Here is a 21,267-nt window from a genome sequence, read left to right as displayed (position 1 = left end):
CAATACAATCAGAATGGGGATGGGGCACAGAGACAACACAGCAAAGCACTGACTTCAAAACAGAAAATGCTGCAAAACCTCAGCAGGTCTGACAGCAACTGTGGAGAGAGATTCCAGCCAACGTTTCGAGTCTGGATGACCCTTCGTCATGGATTGCCTTGATTTACTTTAGATTACTTACTCTGAGTGTAACAAACACAGTGTTTATTCCAATAATAAGTCAGGCTGCAGTGTGTTAGTGAACACAGTATTGGATCCAATGTAATGATAGTACAGAGGGTATAGAATCCCTACAGTGCAGAAGGAGGTCATTGAGCCTATACCAACAATGATCCCACCCCCAGCCCTATCCCCGTAACCCATGTAGTTATCCTGCTTATCCCTGACACTAAGGGCCAATTTAGCATGGCCAATCAATCTCATCTGCACATTTTTGGAGTGTGGGAGGAAACAAGAGCACCCGGAGGAAACCCACGCATACACAGGGAGAATGTGCAGACTCCACACAGTCAGCTGAGGCATGAATTGAACCCGGGTTCCTGGCGCTGTGAGGCAGCAATGCTAACCACTGTGCTGCCAGGCTGCCTGTGTTTTAAGAAATCTCATTAAAATCTGGAACTCGGATGGGGATATGGGTTGGTGTTTGGTGGGAATCAGATTTACAGAATTGGTTCCTGTCATAGCAACAATCCAATTGCTATATGTTGGTAAGACTGAGAGAAGTATTTAAAGTGGAGACCATAGGTGTGTTCAAGGATAATGATGGAATTTATGAACTTATGAACTGAGAAAATATTGAGAGCAAAGAAATCAATCTAAAAAATTGTAGTCACTTCACGTTGTTCCAGGAGAAGTGGCGTCTGGTTGTGGAGATGTCAGGTTTTACACAGCACATGGTCATTCTGAATGGAGAATCTCTGAGTTGTACAATTCACATCATTTCAGGGGCCAGATTGTCTGCTCAGAAAGAGGAAGGTTTCTGTGACACCAATGAAAAGCAACACACTCACTCACAGACACCCTCACACACAGAGTCTCACACCCTGCAAATTATCTCCTGTCACTTTATTGTTTTTAGTCTTTTTGAAATAAATCCTGAATGAACTATAAAATCATTCAGAAGTACTTGTTGAGATTCCCCTGAAAGACATCTATACTGTTCATTTCACTCCCTGTAGTTGTGATTTCCATATTCTCGCCACTCTTTGTAGAGAAATTTATCCTGGATTTCCTATTGGATTTCTTAGTGACTGTTTTATATTGATTGTCTCCAGTTTCTCAGTAACTTCATTGCAGTGTTAATCTAAGCCTACTTGTGACTAATAAATAAAAACTTTACTTTTTGCTCTTCCCCACAAGAGGAAACACTATTTCTGGATCTAAACCTTTTATAATTTTGAAGACCTCTGCTCAGGTTACCCCTCAGCCTTCATTTCTCAAGAAAGAAGAACTAGCCTGTCAATCCTTTCCTGATAAAAAAAACACACACGTTTTGAAAATCATTTATGGGATGTGGGCATTGCTGGCTTGGCCAGTATTTATGGCTAATCCCTGATTGCCCTTGAGAAGGTGGTGGTGAGCTGCCTTCTACATTAAAATCTCATCATTAAAATCTTCTCTGCACCCTTTCCAGTGCCCGGATATTTTTTTAATAATACGGTGACCAGAATGGTGTGCAGTAGTCAGTAAGATTCTTGATCAGAGAGTCACAGATTTTCCTAAAGTGGTTTGAGCTTATCCATGGTTTTAAATTAGATTCTTAGGAAGCAACAATTTAAAAATGATGCGTAATAAACAGGGGGAAAAAAACAAGACCCATGGCAGGTGAGTAACCGAGGCCCCAGCACTGATCCTGCGTTACCCAAATAGGCACTGCCTGCCAGTTGGAAAAAGATCCGTTTAATCCTACTCTTTGTTTCCTGTCTGCCAATCAGTTTTCTACCCATCTCAGTACAACAGCCCCAATCCCATGTGCTTTACTTTTTGTGAAGAAGTTGCCAAGTTGGCGGACGAGGGGAATCGGGTTCACGTTATCGATCTCAGGGCATAATCATCAACAACTTGTATTTACACAGAGTGTTGTGGGGCTGGAGGAGGTTACTGAGATACTGAGGAACTTTTTTCAGTTCATTTTTACAGAATGTAGACGTCACTTGCTGGGCCAGCATTTCGTTCCCATCCCTAACTGCCCTCCATTTCAGAGGGCATTTGAGAGTCAACCACATTGCTGGTCTGGAGACACATGTAGGCCTGACCAAGTAAGGACGGCAGGTTTCCTTTTCTAAAGGGCGTTACTGAATCAAATGGGTTTTTACGACAATTGATTAAAGGTTGAGGTTTGTCATTAGACTTTTAATTGAAGATTTTAATTGAATACCAATTTCACCATCGACTGTGGTGGGATTCGAACCTGGGTCCCCAGAGCCTTACCCTGAGTCCAGTGATAATTCCACTGTGCCGCTGCCTCCCCTATTCATCCAATTGTTATTGTTTATCTCAGGGCGCAGAAACAACAGAATCCAACGTTGCCGGTCACACATGAAGTCGTCTATGTTTCAGCAGGCTGTAATACTGATTAAATCCCTTCCCACACATGGAGCAGTTGAAAGGTTTTGCCCCAGTGTGAACTCGCTGGTGTCTCTGCAGGCGGGATGGATCAGTGAATCCCTTCCCACACAGGGAGCAGGTGAACGGTTCTGTCGCAGTGTGAACTCGCTGGTGTTTCAGCATATAGGATGAATCAGTGAATCCCTTCCCACACACAGAGCAGGTGAACGGCTTCTCCCCGGTGTGAATGCGTTGGTGTCTCAGCAGGCCAGACGACTGAGCGAATCCCTTTCCACACACAGAGCACAGGAACGGCCTCTCCCCGGTGTGAATGCGTTTGTGTTTCAGCAGATCATCACTTCTTTTAAAGGTCTTATTGCATTCTGAGCATTGAAAAGGTCTCTTATCAGAGTGAATGTGTTGGTGTTGATTGCAGGAGGAAATCTGAGCAAATCTTTTGCCACAAATGGAGCAGGAGAACGGCTTCTCCCCTGTGTGAATGCGGCGGTGTCTCCAGAGGCTGGATGACTCCGTGAAAGCCTTCCCACACACGGAGCAGATGAATGCCTTCTCCCCGGTGTGAATAGGCCGGTGACTCAGCAGATGCTGCAAACAAGTAAATGTTTTCCCACACACAGGGCAAACGTATGGCCTCTCCCCAGTGTGAGTGCCCTGGTGTCTCAGCAGACTAATCCTTTTTTTGAAGGTCTTCTCACATTTAAAGCATTTAAAATGTCTCTTCTGAAAATGAATCTGTTGGTGAACGGTGCAGTGGGAGGACTGAGTGAATCTCTTCCCACACTGGGAGCAGCTGAATGGCCTGTACTTGGTGTGAACTTGTTGGTGCTCAGTGAGATGCACTGAGTCGCTGAACGACTCCCCACAGTGGGAGCAGCTGAACGGTCTCTCGTGTGTGTGAAGGAGCTGGTGCTCTGCAAGGCGGGAGGACTGGCTGAACCTCTTCCCGCAGTGGGAGCAGCTGAACGGTCTCTCGTCAGTGTGAAGGAGCTGGTGTTGGGCCTGTTCCTCAGAGGTTTCAATGCTTTCCCCAGAGTCAGAGCTTTGAAGAGGCTTCTGAATAATGTGATTGAGTTGGTGAGCCAGCAGGTTGGAAGAACACATGAATTTCTTCCCACACACGGAGCAGGTGAATGAACTCTCACTATTGCGAGTTCGCTGTCGTGTCAGCATGTTTTCCAGCTGTATCAATCCCTCCCCACAGGAGGAGCAAGGAAACAGATTCTCACCAGTTTCCAACTGAGATGGTCAATTAAATCCCTTCAGATGTACAAATCTTCACATCCCAATGAATTGATTGACTCTGTCTGACGTGAGATTTGTTTGTCCAGACTGCAAATCCTCCTCTTCTATTTCCTGCAAAATAAGTTTACAAAGAATTACGTGGCTGGCACGGTGGCACAGTGGTTAGTCCTCCTGCCTCACAGCGCCAGGGACCTGGGTTCGATTCCGGCCGTGGTTACCTGTCTGTGTGGAGTTTGCACATTCTCCACTTGTCTGCGTGGGTTTCCTCCGGGTGCTCCGGTTTTCTCCCACAGTCCAAAGATATTCAGGTTAGTGGATTGGCCATGCTAAATTATCAATTTTTCCCCCAGGATGTGTACGTGAGGGAGATTAGTGGGGTAAATAAGTTGGGTTATGTTGTTGGGGCCTTGGTGGGATGCTCTGTCGGAGAGTCGATTTGATGGGCCAAATAGCCTCCTTCCGAGCTGTGGAATTCTATGAATATATCTATCCTGGACTGACAGTGATGACTTTTGTAAACTCCCGTTACAGGATATTGGAAAGGAGGATTTACAGCAAGAAAACACAAACCAAACATCACGTCGAGATCTGACAGTCACTCGGATCATTAGGAGCTGATTGTTATTGTCTTTGAACATGGAAGGAGAATACACAAACAGGCCATTCGGTTTATCGAGTCTGTACTGGAGTTTATACTCCACATGGGTATCCTCTCATTCTGATCACCACATCTCAGCTTTTCAGTTGATTTTTCCAATCCCTTTTCTCTCATAGGCTCATATATTTTCCTTTTGAAAGCATCTAAAGTATTTGTGTCAACCACTTCCAGTCGCAGTGAGTTCCAAATTCTAACAACTGTCTGAAGAAAGAAACATCTCCTATTTTCCTGTTTGATTTATTTGTTGTCTGTTCATGGTTCCCAGTAAAGGAAAAACCAACAAGTGGAAACATTCCATTCACATCTACCTACTTATCCCATTCAGAAAGCCCGTATCAGAAGAGACAACATTTTCTCTTGGTTTGAGCTTGTGGTGTGTAAATCCTCAATTTCTAACCCCCTGTAAAAAAAAAGTGTTCAAAATCCATCACGATAGAAAATCCAGGTACAAGTAATTCAGAAAGCTATTATTTGTTATGAGGGGAATGGAGTAAAAGCAGGGAAGTTATGTTTCAGTTGCACACGGTGAGTCTGTATCTGGAGCAATGTCTACATTATCGATTTCCTTATTTAAGGAAAAATATAAGTGCATTAGAAGAAGTTCATAGTAGGTTTAGTAGACTAATACCTGGAATAGGTGGATTGTCTGATGAGGAGCAGTGAGACAGTCTCTGCTCGAGTTTAGCTTCTGCTCGAGTTTAAAAGAGTAAGAGGCAACTTAATTGAAACCTTTCACATCCTGAAAGGTCTTGGATGCAGAGATTCATAGAGTCATAGAGGTTTATAGCATTGAAACAGGCCCTTCAGTCCAACTTGTCCATGCCGCCCCTTTTTTTAACCCCGAAGCTAGTCCCAATTGCCCGCATTTGCCCCATATCCCTCTATACCCATCGTACCCGTGTAACTGTCGAAACGCTTTTCAAAAGACAAAATTGTACCCGCCTCTACTACTACCTCTGGCAGTTTGTTCAAGACACTCACCACCCTCTGTATGAAAATATTGCCCCTCTGGACTCTTTTTATCTCTCCCCTTAAACCTATGACCTCTAGTTTTAGACTCTCCTACCTTTGGTAAAAGATATTGACTATCTCGCTGATCTATGCCCCTCATTGTTTTATAGACCGCTATAAGATCACCCCTCAGCCTCCTGCACTCCAGAAAAAAAAGTCCCAGTCTATCCAGTCTCGCCTTATAACCATCAAGTCCCGGTAACATCATAGTAAATCTTTTCTGCACTCTTTCTCGTTTAATACCATCCTTTCTATAATAGGATGACCAGAACTGTTCACAGTATTCCAAGTGTGGCCTTACTAATGTTTTGTACAACTTCAACAAGACGTACCAACTCCTGTATTCAATGTTCTGACCAATGAAACCAAGCATGCCGAATGCCTTCTTCACCACTCTGTCCACCTGTGACTCCACTTTCAAGGAGCTATGAATCTGTTCCCCCAGATCTCTTTGTTCTATAACTCTCCCCAATGCCCTACTATTAACTGAGTAAGTCCTGCCCTGGTTCAATCTACCAAAATGCATCACTTCGCATTTATCTAAATTAAACTCCATCTGGCATTCGTCAGCCCACTGGCCCAATTGATCAAGATTCCGTTGCAATCAGAGATAATCTTCTTCACTGTCCACTATGCCACAATCCTGGTGTCTGCAAACTTACTAACCATGCCTCCTAAATTCTCATCCACATCATTAATATAAATGACAAATAACAGTGGACGCAACACCAATCCCTGAGGCACACCGCTGGTCACAGGCCTCCAGTTTGAAAAACAATCCTCTACAACCATCCTCTGTCTTCTTTCATGAAGGGGCAGTGTTCTGAAAGCTTGTGGCTTGTGCTACCAAATAAACCTGTTGGACTTTAACCTGGTGTTGTGAGACTTTTTCTGTCATCAGGCCAATTTTGTACCGAATTGGCCACCTCACCCTGGATCCCGTGAGATTTAACCTTATGCAACAACTTACCATGTGGTATCTTGTCAAAGGCCTTGCGAAAGGTCATGTAGAGAACATCAACTGCACTGCCCTCATCTACCTTCTTGGTTACTCCTTCAAAAAACTCAATCAAATTTGTGAGATATGATTTTCCACTCCAAAGCCATGCTGTCTCTAAATGCCACTCACATGACTGTCTCTAATCAGTCCTTGTGTCTCTAAATGCCTGTAGATTCTGTCTCTCAAAATACCTTCTAAAAACTTGTTAGAACTGTTGTTTACTCTTATGGGAGAATCTTGCGGTCACTATTTAAAAAACAGTGCTGCCCATAGAGACAGAGATGAGATGTTTTTCTCTCAGTGGGTTGTGACTCTTTGGATCTCCGTTCCTCAAAAGTGGAAGTAGAGCCTGATTTCAATTAGATATATCTCTTGGGGCTAAAGGGATATTATGGGGTGGGGGGTGGGATTAGGGTATTGAATTTGAGGATCAGCCATGACTATAATGAATGGCAGGGAATGCTGAAAGAGCTGAATGATCTACTTCCGCTTCTATGTAAACATGAGGAGCCTGGGGCTGAAGTGTAACGAAAAGGCTATAAGGCATAGGAGCAGAATTGGGCCACTCGGCCCATTGAATCTGCTCCACCATTCAATCATGACTGATATTTTTCTCATCCCCATTCTCCTACCTTTTCCCCATAACCCCTGATCTGCTTATTCATCAACAACCTATCTATCTCTATCTTAAAGACACTCAATGACCTGGCCTCCACAGCCTTCTGTGGCAAAGAGTTCCACAGATTGACCACTCTCTGGCTGAAGAAATTCCTCCTCATCTGTTTTAAAGGATCATCCCTTTAGTCTGAGGTTGTGCCCTCTAGTTCTAGTTTTTCCAACATTGTGATGTGGAAACATCCTCTCCACGTCCACTCTGTCCAGGCCTCGAAGTATCCTGTAAGTTTTAATAAATTCCTCCTCAACCTTCTAAACTCCAATGAGTACAAAAGCCGTGTAACCGCTTCAGCTAAGTACACAGGGATGCAACCTCTCACACTGAATATGTACATGACCCATCAACTTCTCTCGGCTGCAAACGTCAGGTGCAGCCTGGGAGTGGGTGAAGCTGTTTGAAAATCTATTGCTCATTGTTGGAATGCATTAATCCCGATGGGTGCATTAGGACCCGGTGGGAGCAGAAACACAAAGACCCGCCCACTCACGGTTGCGTCACCAAGACACCAACGCGTGCGCTCTGTTCCCCGCTGAATCAAGATGGCGGCCGTTAACCTGAGCTTCGTCTCGGGAAAAAGACCTGAAGCTGCAAACACGGGACCTACGGGCTCATATTCGAGGTTTGAGGCCTTCACCAGATATTTAGAAACCCTCTACGTCCATCCGCCGCTTCCATTGCTCCCTCTATGTTTCTGCATCCTTACCGGCTGCTGATGAGACACAGGAACTTCTCTCCAGTCGCTGTCACCCGCACTGCGAACGCCGTTGCTTACTGCGCATGTGCATCTCTCCCATGCAAAGAATAGGGAACTCTTCCTATTGGTCCGGGCCCTCATTCAGTGCGATTGGTTGGAGGACCAGCAGCTCCCGCTCGGTCCTCCAGTCCCGCCCCTCATTGACTCCGATTGGTTGGAGGACCAGCCGCTCCCGCTCGTTCCTCCAGTCCCGCCCCTCATTCACTCCGATTGGTTGGGGGACCAGCCTCGCCCCCTCTTCCTATTGGTCCGGAGCTGCCGTCAATCAGTCCCCAGGCATTGTGATGTGGAGCATGCGCAGTGTCATTGCTGTCCTTGGCGCTTGTTTGTCCCGGAGAAGCGGAGTCAGCGTTAGGCGGTGGCTGGGAGGATTTGGAAACACTTTGTGGATCCGCAAACCCTTCAGAATCATTGTCAGCTCCCTGGTTTGCAGCTGCGGGGCTTCTCCCTCACTCCCTCCCGGGAACAGGCCCAGGTTAACGGCCCCATCCTGGCTCAGCCACTGGAGGATGGTTCACATCAGAGGATGGGGGAGGGGGACAATAAATAAGGTTACACTTTGGCCTCAAATCAATGAGGACTCTGATCTCTGGGAAGGAAGGAAACCCTGGGAGGTGGGCGGGGAGGATTCACAAACACCCGCTGGAGGCCCCAACACCCCCAATAAGACCCATTGGTTTTATTGTCAGTCTGCAGACAGCAGCTGGAGAACTGAACCCAGACAGAGGAGAGGGAGAGAGAAAACTGGGAGTGGAGGAAAGAAATGGTGAGATGGGTTTGGATTTCAGTCCAGGGAGGAGGGAGAGTGTGTGGGACGGGGATTTACTGATTTAGGGGAACAAGAGAGGAAAAAATATTCCAGAGAAACGAGAATTGCCTGTTTCGATTTTTTTTCCTACACTGACAGTGATTTTGTAAACTTCTTTTGCAGAATATTTGAAGTGGAAGTTTTACAGACAGGAAACTCAAATCAAAATTCTTACTAATATTTCACAGTTGCTCAATTTATCAGCACACGAACACTGTCAACCTTAGAATGTGGATGGAGAAATGTTTCTCTGTTCTGTCTGTGGGAAAAGATTTCAAACATCAGTGTGACTGGAAAAGCACCGAGACACATGCACACACCGGAGTGAGAGCGTTCCATTGAACTGACTGTGGAAAGAACTTTCACCAGTTACACAGCTTGAAAAAATATCACACCATTCAAAGTGAGGTGAAACTGTACATGTTCTGTGTGCAGATGAATCTTGAACTGATTGTCCAACCCGGAGAGACACAAGGATACTGGCACCATGGAGAAAAGATGGAAATGTGGGGACTGTGGGAAGGGATTCCGTTGCCCGTCTGACCTGGAAACTCATCAACGGGTTCATACTGGGGAGAGACCATTCACCTGTTCCACGTGTGGGCAGGGATTTAGCAAGTCATCCACACTGGGGAGAGGCCGTTCACCTGCTCTGTGTGCGGGAAGGGATTCACTCAGCTATCCAGCCGGCAGGCACATCAGCAAGTTCACGAGTGATTACAGGGGTTGAATTCTGCTGTTATTGTTTCTGCTCTCAGTTACATCAGGACTGCATTTTGTTCATTCTTACTGTTCGTCAATGGGCAGGGTCGGAGGGTTTCTTTCTGCTGGACTGGCCGCTCTCACGACTTTGCTTCCAATGGGCTGATGCTTTTTGAGCCTGGGAGAGCACATTTCCACTGAAATGATCCACAAAAGCTGGTGAAGGACATTTATTTTATCCTGGGTCGTAAATAGTATTTTTCCACCCATTACAGGGAGATCTAAAATAAATACAGAAAGTGTGGAAAAACACGGCAGGTCTGGCAGCATCTGTGGAGAGAGAAACAGAGTTAATATTTCACGTCCAATGTAACTCTACTTCAGAAATAAAGAGAGGGAGAAATGTGATGGGTTTGATGCTGGTGAGAAAGGGGGGAGGGTCAGATAGAACAAAAGGGAAAGTCAGGGATTGGTTAGAGGGCGGGTGAAGATTAAATGACAAAAATGTTCTGGAATAAAAGGCAAAGGGAGAGGTAATGGTTGTGGTAAAGAAACAAAGCATTGGTCCAGAGTAAGTGTGAATGGCAGAATAAAGGACAGCTCTGTCTGGAAGGAAAAAAACATGAAAACAAGATGCAGGCTGACTCAGCAAATAAAAACAAATCAAAATGGAGGAGAGAGTTCAGGGTGTGAAGTTGTTGAACTCAATGTTGAGTCCAGACGGCTGTAAAGTGCCTCATCGGAAGATGAGGGGCTGTTTGTCCAGCTTGTGTTGGGCTTCTCCGGAACATTGCAGCAGGCCGAGGACAGAAATGTGAGTGTGAGAGCAAGGTGGTGAATTCTAATGGCAAGCGGAAGGTCAGGGTCATGCTTGTGGACTGAGCAGAGGTGTTCCACAAAGAGGACAGGGAACAGGCTACAGATGAATTAAAGAGAAACCATTTGTGTCCAGAACATTGTGAACATCCTTTTACTCTGGTTGTCTTTGATCCTCAAGTCATTTTCTGTTTGTTTTAATCATGTTCTGTTTCATTAATACATTTTATCAGTAAAAATATTTGATTTTTCTGGTCTTTTCCTGATTGATGCACTTTAGGGAAAGTGGGTGAGAGGGGTTGGCAGGCTCTTTAACAGAAAGTGAGTCCCTCTAAGGTAATTGGCAAAGGAGCCAGAGGGGGAGATGAGATTTTATTTTATTTTTTGACACAGCGAGTTGTTCTGATCTGCCTGAAAGCAGATTCAATAGAATCTTTCCAAAGGGTAAAGACTTGAAGGGAAGAATTTGCAGGACTGTGGGAACAGGGCAGAGTGGTAGCATGAATCCTTTCAAAGAGATAGCAGGGGCATGATGGGCTAAATGGACTCCTGCAGCCTGTCAATCTCAGCCTCCTGCTTCTGTGCAGGTTAAAAGGGACAGATTTCAGTGCAGCCTCTTCCCTGTATCTGTATTTAAAGAGACGGGTTTCTCTTTAGCTCTGAGTGACTGATATAACAATTGGTTGGAGGCCCATTTCCCACTCAGTCCTCCAGCACCTTCCTGTCTCTCTATCAGTGCGACGCCCAGGGCAGTTTCCCAACTGGGGCGCAGGCCCCATTATTCTCAGCTAAATTCAGCCCTCAGCTCCGTTGCCTGGCTGTCATTGACACGAGCAATAGAGAGACAGAAAGGTGCCCCAGGCTCAAATGGGAAGTCGAAACACAGGAATTTAAATGAACTGTTAGCATCTCTCTAACGATCGATAATTTTTAAAAATGAATTCTAAACCCAGTGAGTAAATTAAAGAATCACAAGACAAAACTTCAGGTTCTATGATGTTTACTCCAACAAACTGGAAGCAACAATGACTAAACACTGTTCTTCGTAGGGAACATTGCCCTTAAACTAAAAAATTGAACTTTGCCCTTTTACTCTTAACACAATGAAATATCCCAGTCAACGGTTATATTTTACTCTGCCTTGGAATGTTGACACTCAATTCTCCAAGAATGAGTCCAAAGTGATTCTTTACTCCTCAAGGGTTTATTTCCATTGTTTTCCTTTTCCAGTCTGGCAACCTTTAATCCCAGAACTGTCCTTCACAGTGATGGTTCTCCTGGACATTTTCCCACTAACACAAGCAAGGCGAATCTTCCAGCCTTGTTTTGCAATTTTCAGGAATTTGTTACCAAATTCGATATAGGAGCAGAAGTCGGCCATTTGGCCCTTTGAATCTGCTCCACCGTTTATTTAGATCATGGCTGATCTGTTTGTGTGGAGTTCCACATTCTCATTCTACAGCCGATACTTTTGATTCCCTGATCCAATAAGAATTGGGATAACGGCAATATTCTGCTGTTGCTGGAATCTGAAACAGAGACAGAAGATGCTGGAGAATCTCAGCAAGTCTGACAGCATCTGTAGAGAGAGAATAGAGACAACATTTTGAGTCAGGATGAATCTTTGTCAGCTGAAGACAAGGAAAATTGGACAAAAGTTATACTGTAAGGGTCAACAATTGGGAAGCAATCTATTAAACCTCCTCTGAACCACTTTCAATGCATTTGTATCATTTCTTAAATGGGAGACAAAAACTACATCCAGTTTTCAAGATGTGGCCTCAGCAATGCCCTGTATAACTGAAGTATAACATCTTTACTTCTATGTTCAATTTTTCTCGGAATAACGGATTGTATTCCATTTGTAAGAACTTTGATTTATTTGAACTAAGATTTATGGGGGTTCTCTTATTTACAATAACCTCCCTCATCGTAAATCACACCAGGTTCCAGTGACTTAACCATATGGCAAGAAAGAACACTTTAAATGGTGAATTCAGAAAGTTTATTCACCATTAAAAATGCACCAAGTCAGAAAGATAAAAAACAAAGTATCGATTAAGAGTTAATAAAGAAAGCTTTACTTTAACAATTGAACAGACTTCTCTCCCTCTCAGACCAGGACATGAAGTGACGGCTCTGAAAATGGGGATAACTTGTAAAACCAACAGCTCTCAACACCTCTATGTAAACACCTCTCCCTCCACCTCTCTCTACCAAAGTGGCTTCTCAAGACCATTTTTCAATCCTTTAAAAATGTCAAACAGCTACCTCAGCAAATTCCCATAAATCTTCAATTATAAACTAAAATATACATGAGTTTTCAGGCAATTTAAAAACAAATGAGCTGTGTGCTGAAAGGGTGAACTTTTCTACAGAATCTAAAGGGGTGGGGGGTGAGCAGCAAAAACTTGGCACACAATTACATCACTTTACACAAGTTTAAAAAACTTCTCTAACAAAAAACAAACTTGATTTTAAACTTCATCTATTAATTTTTTTGTTATATTCCTCACCTTAATTATTTTAATATGATCAGTTTTTGTTAGGGATGGGTAACTTCTGTTCTTTATAAACTGGTTCACTCATTTTTAAAAATTCTATATGGGCTCGGAGAATCAGAACCCAGAATTTATCATCCTTACCCTGTTTATCTTTTTGCCACCACTCCCTCTATTTTGATTAAACATTTTATCGTAAAAGTTAAATACTGCGGATGCTGGAATCTGAAACAAAAACAGAAAATGCCGGAACATCTCAACAAGTCTGACAGCATCCGTGGAGAGAGAACAGAACCAATGTTTCGAGTCTGGATGATCCTTCATAAGCGCTCTTACGAAGTGTCATCCAGACTCGAAACGTTGGTTCTATTCTCGAATCATTTAATCGATAAGTTTCTTGTTCTTAGTTTCCAAATAGCAGGTAAGAGACCTGTCCGGTTCCCACTTGAGCTCTGATTTTTCACTGGCCATGCTTGGGTAGGATTATAACCATTAGAATCTACTCTCAGAGGTCCACTTTTCAGTGCAGTGCTACTTGGAGTATACCGTCACCACCGACTATTGGGTCACAAGTCCCTCACAGTTCTTATCACAAATTTAGGATAAATTGATTTAAACAATGCATGAGAATGCTTCTTAATTTTTTAGTCAACTGTTGATTGTTGATTGGTCAGACCCCCTGTTCACAGATTTGGTATCTCAGCCGCTGAACAAATTTACCTCTAACTCTTCTGAGTAAATATTCTCACCAGGTCCTCTATCGGGGCCCTGCAAAGCAGCTTAATGGTCCGTGATTGCAGAAACTGAGCAGTCACAGGAATGTGGTCAAGATAGTCCAGTCCCATAATGCCTCACATTCAATCTGCTGTCCTTCAATTATAACAGAATATGTGGCTGTATGTAGCTGCCTCGGCCATGGTCAACCCCAACACTGCCTTCCTGAACTGCTACAATGCCTGAGGTGTCAGTACACCCACAGTGCTGTTAGGGAGGGATTTCCAGCTACACATTCCAGACTTTCACTAGACTGTAGGTGGATATCAGATTGATATATTCCATTCAACCACACCCAAGGTGAGTTATTCCAATTCCTTTATTGTCCAGGACAATATATTTACAATATCTTTAAAACAGAAATTAAACATTCCCATTTGATTTCAGGTATTAACATATTCTGTTAGTTTGTTCTTTATTGTCAATGTCAGGCTGGGGTTGTTCCCCTTGGAGCAAAGGAGGTTGAGGGGAGATTTGATAGAGGTGGACAAGATTCTGACAGGTTTAGATAAGGTGGACAAAGAAAAGCTGTTCCCATTTGCTGAAGGGACAAGGATGAGGGGGTCACAGATTTAAGGTTTTGGGTCAGAGATGCAGGGGGGGGGGGGGAGGATGTGAGGAAGAATATTTTGATGCAGCGAATGGTAATGACCTGGAACTCGCTGCCTACGAGGGTGGAGGAAGTGGAGACAATAAACAATTACAAAGGAAATTGGATGGGCATTTGGGAGGTTTCAAACAGAAATGCTGACTAAATATCTCTGAACTTCCTAACATCCTGTCACTCTGTGATCCTTGTGAAATTTGAAACCAGGTATTCGCAACAAGACTCAAAGAGCATCAGCTCACTGGAGGCAAAATCATGAGACCGACCAGTCCAACAGAAAGAAACCCTCCGACCCTCCCCATTGACCAACTGTGAGAATGAATAAAATGCAGTCCTGGATGTAACTGAGAGCAGGAACAACAACAGCAGAATCCAACCCCTGGAATCACTCGTGAACTTGTTGGTGTCTCAATAGGGCAGATGAAACACTGAATGCCTTCCCACATTGAGAGCAGACGAATGGCCTCTCCCCCGTGTGAACTCGCTGGTGTTTCTGCAGGCTGGATGAGTCAGTGAATCTCTTTCCACAATGAGGGCAGGTGAATGGCCTCTCCCCAGTGTGAATTCGCAGGTGTTTCTGCAAGTTGGATAAGTCAGTGAATCCCTTCCCACACTGAGAGCAGGTGAACGGTTTCTCCCCAGTGTGAACTCGCTGGTGTATCTGCAGGATGGATAATTGAGTGAATCGTTCCCCACATTGAGAGCAGGTGAACGGTTTCTCCCCAGTGTGAACTCGCTGGTGTGTCCGCAGGTGGGATGACTGAGTGAATCCCTCCCCACACTGAGGGCAGGTGAATGGCCTCTCCCCAGTGTGAACTCGGTGGTGTGTCTGCAAGCTGGATAACTGACTGAATCCCTCCCCACACTGAGAGCAGGTGAATGGTCTCTCCCCAGTGTGAACTCGCTGGTGTGTCCGTAGGTTGGATAACTGACTGAATCCCTTCGCACACTGAGAACAGGTGAATGGTCTCTCCCCAGTGTGAACTCGCTGGTGTGTCCGCAGGCTGGATGACAGAGTGAATCCCTTCCCACACTGAGAGCAGCTGAATGGCCTCTCCCCAGTGTGAACTCGCTGGTGTGTCCGCAGGTTGGAAAACTGACTGAATCCCTTCCCACACTGAGGGCAGGCGAACGGTCTCTCCCCAGTGTGAACTTGCTGGTGTCTCTGCAGTCTGGATGATAAAGTGAATCCCTTCCCACACACAGAGCAGGTGAACGGCCTCTCCCCAGTGTGGCTGCGCCGATGAATTTCCAGATCAGATGGAGCTTTGAATCCTTTCCCACAGTCCCCACATTTCCACGGTTTCTCCATGGTGCGGGTGTCCTTGTGACTCTCCAGGTTAAACAATCAGTTAAAACTCACACAGAACACAAGTACAGTCTCTCCCCACTGAATGCTGCGATGTATTTTCGGGCTGTGTATCTGGTTAAAGCTTTTTCCTCAGTGCACTGGAACACTCTCAATTGACTGTGTCTGTGTCTAGGTGCTTTTCCAGTGATGCTGATGTTTAAAATCTTCTCTCGCAGACAGAACAGAGAAACATTTCTCCTTCTAGATTCAAAGGCTGATGATATTCAGGTCCAGATGAATTGAGTGACTCTGTCAGTTATTTGGTTTGAGATTTCTGTCTGTAAATCTTCACCTTCTGATATCCTGTAAAAGGAGTTTATAAAAGCCATCAGTGTCAGTGCAGGATAGAAATTCAGAACAGACAGTTCTAGTTTCTATGGAACATTCTTTCCTCTCTCATTCCCCAAAAGCTGTAAATCTCCATCCCACACACTCTCCCTCCATTCTCACTCTGCTGTATCTAATATTCACCCTCCCAATTCTCCTGAAGGTACTGATTGAGGCTGATTGACAGATCCATGCTCACTGCTTCCTGCCCAGCACACACAAATCATAACTAAAACGAGCTGCAATCAGCAATTCGGCCCATCGAGTCCGCTCAACCATTCATAGAATCATGGAATCTACAGTCCGGAAGGAAGGCATTAGGCCCATCGAGCCTGCACCAACAACAATCCCAACCAGATCCAATCCCCGTAACCCCCCATATTTACCCTTCGAATCCCCTAACACGAAGGGTCAATTTATCATGGCCAATCAATCCAATCCACACATCTTTGGATTGTGGGAGGAAACCGGAGCACTGGAGGAAACCCACGCAGAGATCATGCAAACTCCACACAGAGAGTGACCCAAGCCAGGAATGGAAGCCAGGTCCGTGACGCTGTGAGACAGCCATGAAAACCACTGAGCCACCGTGCCGCCCAGATGTACCTGAGCACCATTTTCCCCACAGTATCCCCTGGATCCCTTGATATCTTGAATAAACCTATCAAACCCTCACTTGAAAATTCTTGATGACTGAGCTTTACAGTCCTCTGAGGTAAAGAATTCCAAAACTTCACCACATCCTTGAGTGAAGAAATCCCACCTCATCTTCGCTTTCTTTCCAAATAAATGTACTTTATTGCAGGACCATAAATAAAATCTAATCTGTACAATAGAACAAAACTAGACATATCTCTGTCCTATATTAGTTTATTGTTCCCTTAAATGTCAGCCATCTCCGGTGGAAACCAGCCTTTAAATGTGAACATCAGGAAAGAGACCATCCTTTTAGCCAGATAAATAAATGTGTCAAGCCGAGGAAGCAAAGGATGTCAATGTCTTTAAGAGAGAGACCTGGGCCAACCTTTCCAGAGTCTGCAGCCTCCCTGGATTCACTTCCTTTCCCTTCAGTTGCTGCAAGTCCCCAATTTCCCCCAGAATGAGAAAAGAAATGGAAAGGGGTGGGCGGGGGGGGGGGGGGGGGGGGGGGCGGAGAAAGTGTGTTACTCACAGATGTTGGCCTCTTTTAAGGTCAAACCAAATAAACAAACTCAAATTAAATCGGGACAAAGTAAAAGGGGCAGCTCCCCAAAAGGAGGGGGAGCAGCCAGAACAGAAATCAAAGTACAAAGGAAAAAGCGAGATGTTGGCCTCTTTTAAGGAAATAAGTGATAAATAAGTTATCCGCCAGAGTTCGATGTCATCTGACCGCTTGTTTGGAGAATAAAACATACTTAGGTACCTCGCTTCATCTGGGATATGAAGCATAATCCTCAGAAGTGTGATTCATGTCATCTAAAATAACTCACTTCAGACAGGAGGAAGTTTCAGTCTGTGTGCAGCTCAATCTGAGCGTCACAAAGACCTGATTGGCTGGAGGACCAGTGTCCTTCCGGTCCTCCAGGTCTTCCCATTGGTCAACACCTCAGTATGCAGGTCAGGATGCGGGCTACCCCGCTCATGCGCAGTGTCCCCTTTCCCCGGACATGCGCAGTCCCGGGCCGGGGGAAATCTCCAAGCGGCTTCTCGCTCCCGCCAGCCGGCTGTCTGCAAACCTTGGCTCGAGGATGTGCAAGGGGAGGGGCAGGGGGAGGGAGGGGGGGGGGGCGGAGCTCCTGCGCACTGGAACCCCATGACGTAATTGCGGAAGAGACTGATTCTTATTGGGTCATTCAGGCAGGCTCCATTGTGGACGTCACAATGCGGAAACTCGATTGGTTCAGATTCAGACTCAAAACTTCCTCTGGACAACATCTGGGAGGAAATCAATGTTTCCCCCTTTCCATTTATTTTCTCATTCTGGGGGAAATTGGGGACTTGCAGCAACTGAAGGGAAAGGAAGTGAATCCAGGGAGGTTGCAGACTCTGGAAAGGTTGGCCCAGGTTTCTCTCTCTCTTAAAGACATTGGCATTCTTTGCAGTGTTCCACATGAATTAGAATTGTCTGATCTGAATTTCTATCTCGTTCTGACAGTGATGACTTTTGTAAATTTGTTTTACAGGATATTAGAAGGAGAGGATTTGCTGATAGAAATGTCAAGATCTAACAGTCACTCAATTCATGGGAGCTAGATGTCATCGGTTTTGAATCTGGAGGAAGAAACGTTTATCTGCTTGAATTCGGTGAACCATTGGTGTGAACAGAAAAGCATCGAGGCCCGTGCAACCCGAGTGACAGTGTCCCAGTCCCGAGTGACAGTGTCCCAGTCCCAAGTGACAGTGTTCCAGTCCCGAGTGACAGTGTCCCAGTGCACGTATTGTGAAAGCTGCAGGAGAGACAAAAAGACACTCAGATCATGGAAAAGTCATGGAAATGTGGGGACTGTGAAAAGTCATTCCGTTCCCCATCGGTGCTGGAAATTCATCGACGCAGTCACACCGGGGAGAGGCCGTTCACCTGCTCCAATTGTGGGAAAGCGTTCTCTCGGTTATCGATCTTGCTAACACACCAGCGAGTTCACACTGGGGAGAAGCCATTCACCTGCTCTGATTGTGGGAAGGGATTCACTCAGTTATCGCACTTGCTGATACACCAGCAAGTTCACAATGGAGAGAGGCCATTCACTTGCCCCGTGTGTGAGAAGGGATTCAGCGTTTCATCCACACTGCAGACACACCAGAGAGTTCACACTGGGGAGAGGCCGTTTATCTGCTCCATGTGTGGTAAAGGGTTTGCTCAGTCATCCAACCTGTATTCACACCAGCGAGTTCACACCGGAGAGAGGCCGTTTCCCTGCTCTGTGTGTGGGAAGGGATTCACTAACTCCGCCAACTTGCTGAGACACCAGCAACTTCATACTGGGGAGGCTTCCTTCACCTGCTTTGAGTGTGGTAAAGGATTCAGTGATTCATCCAACCTGTTTTCACACCAGCGAACTCACACTGGGGAGAGGTCATTCACCTGCTTTCTGTGTGGGAAGGGATTTAGTCAGGCATCCAGCCTGCAGACACACCAGCGAGTCCACACCGGGGAGAGGCCATTCACCTGCTCAGTATGTGGCAAGGGATTCAGTGATTCATCCAACCTGATTTCACACCAGCGAGTTCACACTGGGGAGAGGCCATTTAACTGCTTTGTGTGTCAGAAGGGATTCAGTCGATTGTCTAACCTGCTGACACACCAGCGACTTCACACTGGGGAGTGACCGTTTAGCTGCATTGAATGTGGAAAGGGATTCACACGATCATCCCACCTGCTGAGACACCAGCGAGTTCACAAGCGATTACAAGCATTGGATTCTGCTGTTAATCACACCCAGGACTGAACCATGTTCATTCTGATAGTTGGTGAAGTGGGAGGGTCGGAGGGTTTCTTTCTGCTGGACTGGCCAGTCTCACGACTTTGTTTCCAGTGGGTTGATGCTCTTTGAGCCTGGGAGAGCACATTTCCACTGAAATGATCCACACAAACTGATGAAGGATGTTTATTTAATCCTGGATCATAAATATTGTTTTTCCTACCACTAAAGCTAGATCTTAAATAAATACATTGGTCTCTGTTCCATTGAGTCCACAGCACAGGGCCAGATCAGTCGGCACAATTGGTCTGTGTCAGTATTTATGCTCCACATGAGCCTCCACCCACCCCTCTTCATCTCACCCCATCAGCATATCCTTCTATTCCTTTCCCCCTCATGTATGTATCCAGCTTCCCCTTCAATGTATTCATGCTGTTCACCTCAACCACTTGCTGTGGTAGTGAGTTCCACATTCTCACCACTCGCTGGTAAAGAGGTTTCTCATTAAATCCCATTAAGATTATTGAATCTCTGAAAATGCACGCAGCATTTGTAACAAAAGGAATGAATTGTCAGCGTGGATAGAGGTCATAGAGGTTTATAGCATGGAAACAGGCCCTTTGGCCCAACTTGTCCGTACTCTTTTTTTTAAAACCCCAAAGCTGATCCCAATTGCCCGCATTTGACCCATATCCCTCTATACCCATCGTACCCATGTAACTGTCTAAATGCTTTTTAAAAGACAAAATTGTACCCGCCTCTACTACTACCTCTGGCAGCTTGTTCCACTCACCACCCTGTGTGAAAAAATTGCCACTCTGGACACTTTTGTATCTCTCCCCTCTCAACTTAAACCTATGCCCTCTAGTTTTAGACTCCCCTACCTTTGGGAAAAGATATTGACTATCGAGCTGATCTGTGCCTCTCATTATTTTATAGACCTCTATAAGATCACCCCTCAGCCTCCTATGCTCCAGATAAAAAAGTCCCAGTCTATCCAGTCTCTCCTTATATCTCAAACCACCAAGTCCTGGTAGCATCCTAGTAAATCTTTTCTTCACTCTTTCTAGTTTAATAATATCCTTCCTATAATAGGGTGACCAGAACTGTACACAGTATTCCAAATGTGGCCTCACCAATGTTTTGTACAACTTCAACAAGACGTCCCAACTCCTGTATTCAATATTCTGACCAATGAAACCAAGCATGCTGAATGCCTTCTTCACCACTCTGTCCACCTGTGACTCCACTTTCAAGGAGCTATGAACCTGTACCCCAAGATCTCTTTGTTCTGTAACTCTCCCCAACGCCCTGCCGTTAACTGAGTGGGTCCTACCCTGGTTCAATCTACCAAAATGCATTACCTCGCATTTACCTAAATTAAACTCCATCTGCCATTCGTCAGCCCACTGGCCCAGTTGATCAAGATCCCATTGCAATCGGAGATAACTTTCTTCGCTGTCCACTATGCCACCAATCGTGGTGTCATCTGCAAACTTACAAACCATACCTCCTATATTCTCATCCAAATCATTAATATAAATGACAAATAACAGTGGACCCAGCACTGATCCCTGAGGCACACCGCTGGTCACAGTCCTCCAGTTTGAAAAACAACTCTCTACAACCACCCTCTGGCTTTTGTCAAGAAGCCAATTTTGTATCCATTTAGATACCTCACCCTGGATCCCGTGAGATTTAACCTTATGCAACAACCTACCATGTGGTACCTTATCAAAGGCCTTGCTGAAGTCCATGTAGACAATATCAACTGCACTGCCCTCATCTACCTTCTTGGTTACCCCTTCAAAAAACTTTGAGAGACATGATTTTCCACTCACAAAGCCATGCTGACTGTTCCTAATTGGACCTTGTGTCTCTAAATGCCTGTAGTTCCTGCCTCTCAAAATACCTTTCAACAACGTACCCACCACAGATGTGAGGCTCACTAAAGTTAAATATGTGTGTCCTGATTGACATTACAGAGGCTTGAAAGGTGACCAAGTCTGGGATCTAAATATGAAAGGGTATTTGACATTACGGAATGGCAGGAAGCTAGGAAAAGATGACAGGA

At 45.2% G+C, this 21,267-nt stretch overlaps 3 protein-coding genes across 4 annotated transcripts in view; 1 reads left to right on the top strand and 2 right to left on the bottom strand.

The window, feature by feature from the left end:
- The window catches only part of LOC144482978 (uncharacterized), a 120,442-nt gene extending 101,221 nt beyond the window's left edge, over nucleotides 1-19,221 (top strand). The window contains 1 exon segment of the mRNA XM_078201805.1: nucleotides 18,228-19,221. Within this exon segment, the coding sequence (XP_078057931.1) occupies nucleotides 18,228-19,220 (993 nt within the window). The 3' untranslated portion in view covers nucleotide 19,221.
- LOC144483023 (uncharacterized) lies at nucleotides 2,145-8,046 on the bottom strand. Of its 2 annotated transcripts, none has more exons than XM_078201854.1 (2): nucleotides 7,859-8,046; nucleotides 2,145-4,868 (listed from the first exon to the last, which is right to left on the bottom strand). In XM_078201854.1, exon 2 carries the CDS (start codon nucleotides 3,736-3,738, stop codon nucleotides 2,533-2,535), a length of 1,206 nt encoding a protein of 401 aa, XP_078057980.1. In that variant the 5' UTR covers nucleotides 3,739-4,868; nucleotides 7,859-8,046; the 3' UTR covers nucleotides 2,145-2,532. The 2 variants fall into 2 exon arrangements, with proteins under 2 accessions (XP_078057980.1, XP_078057979.1); XM_078201853.1 differs by having other exon boundaries at nucleotides 2,145-3,921.
- LOC144483029 (uncharacterized) lies at nucleotides 14,452-15,778 on the bottom strand. The gene has a single exon (XM_078201866.1). It carries the CDS (start codon nucleotides 15,427-15,429, stop codon nucleotides 14,503-14,505), a length of 927 nt encoding a protein of 308 aa, XP_078057992.1. The 5' UTR covers nucleotides 15,430-15,778; the 3' UTR covers nucleotides 14,452-14,502.
- Nucleotides 19,222-21,267: the final 2,046 nt, after the last annotated feature.

Source organism: Mustelus asterias, unplaced genomic scaffold, assembly GCF_964213995.1.
Source record: "Mustelus asterias unplaced genomic scaffold, sMusAst1.hap1.1 HAP1_SCAFFOLD_44, whole genome shotgun sequence".
Lineage (NCBI taxonomy): Eukaryota > Metazoa > Chordata > Chondrichthyes > Carcharhiniformes > Triakidae > Mustelus > Mustelus asterias.
This window is presented reverse-complemented; position numbering and strand designations above follow the sequence as displayed.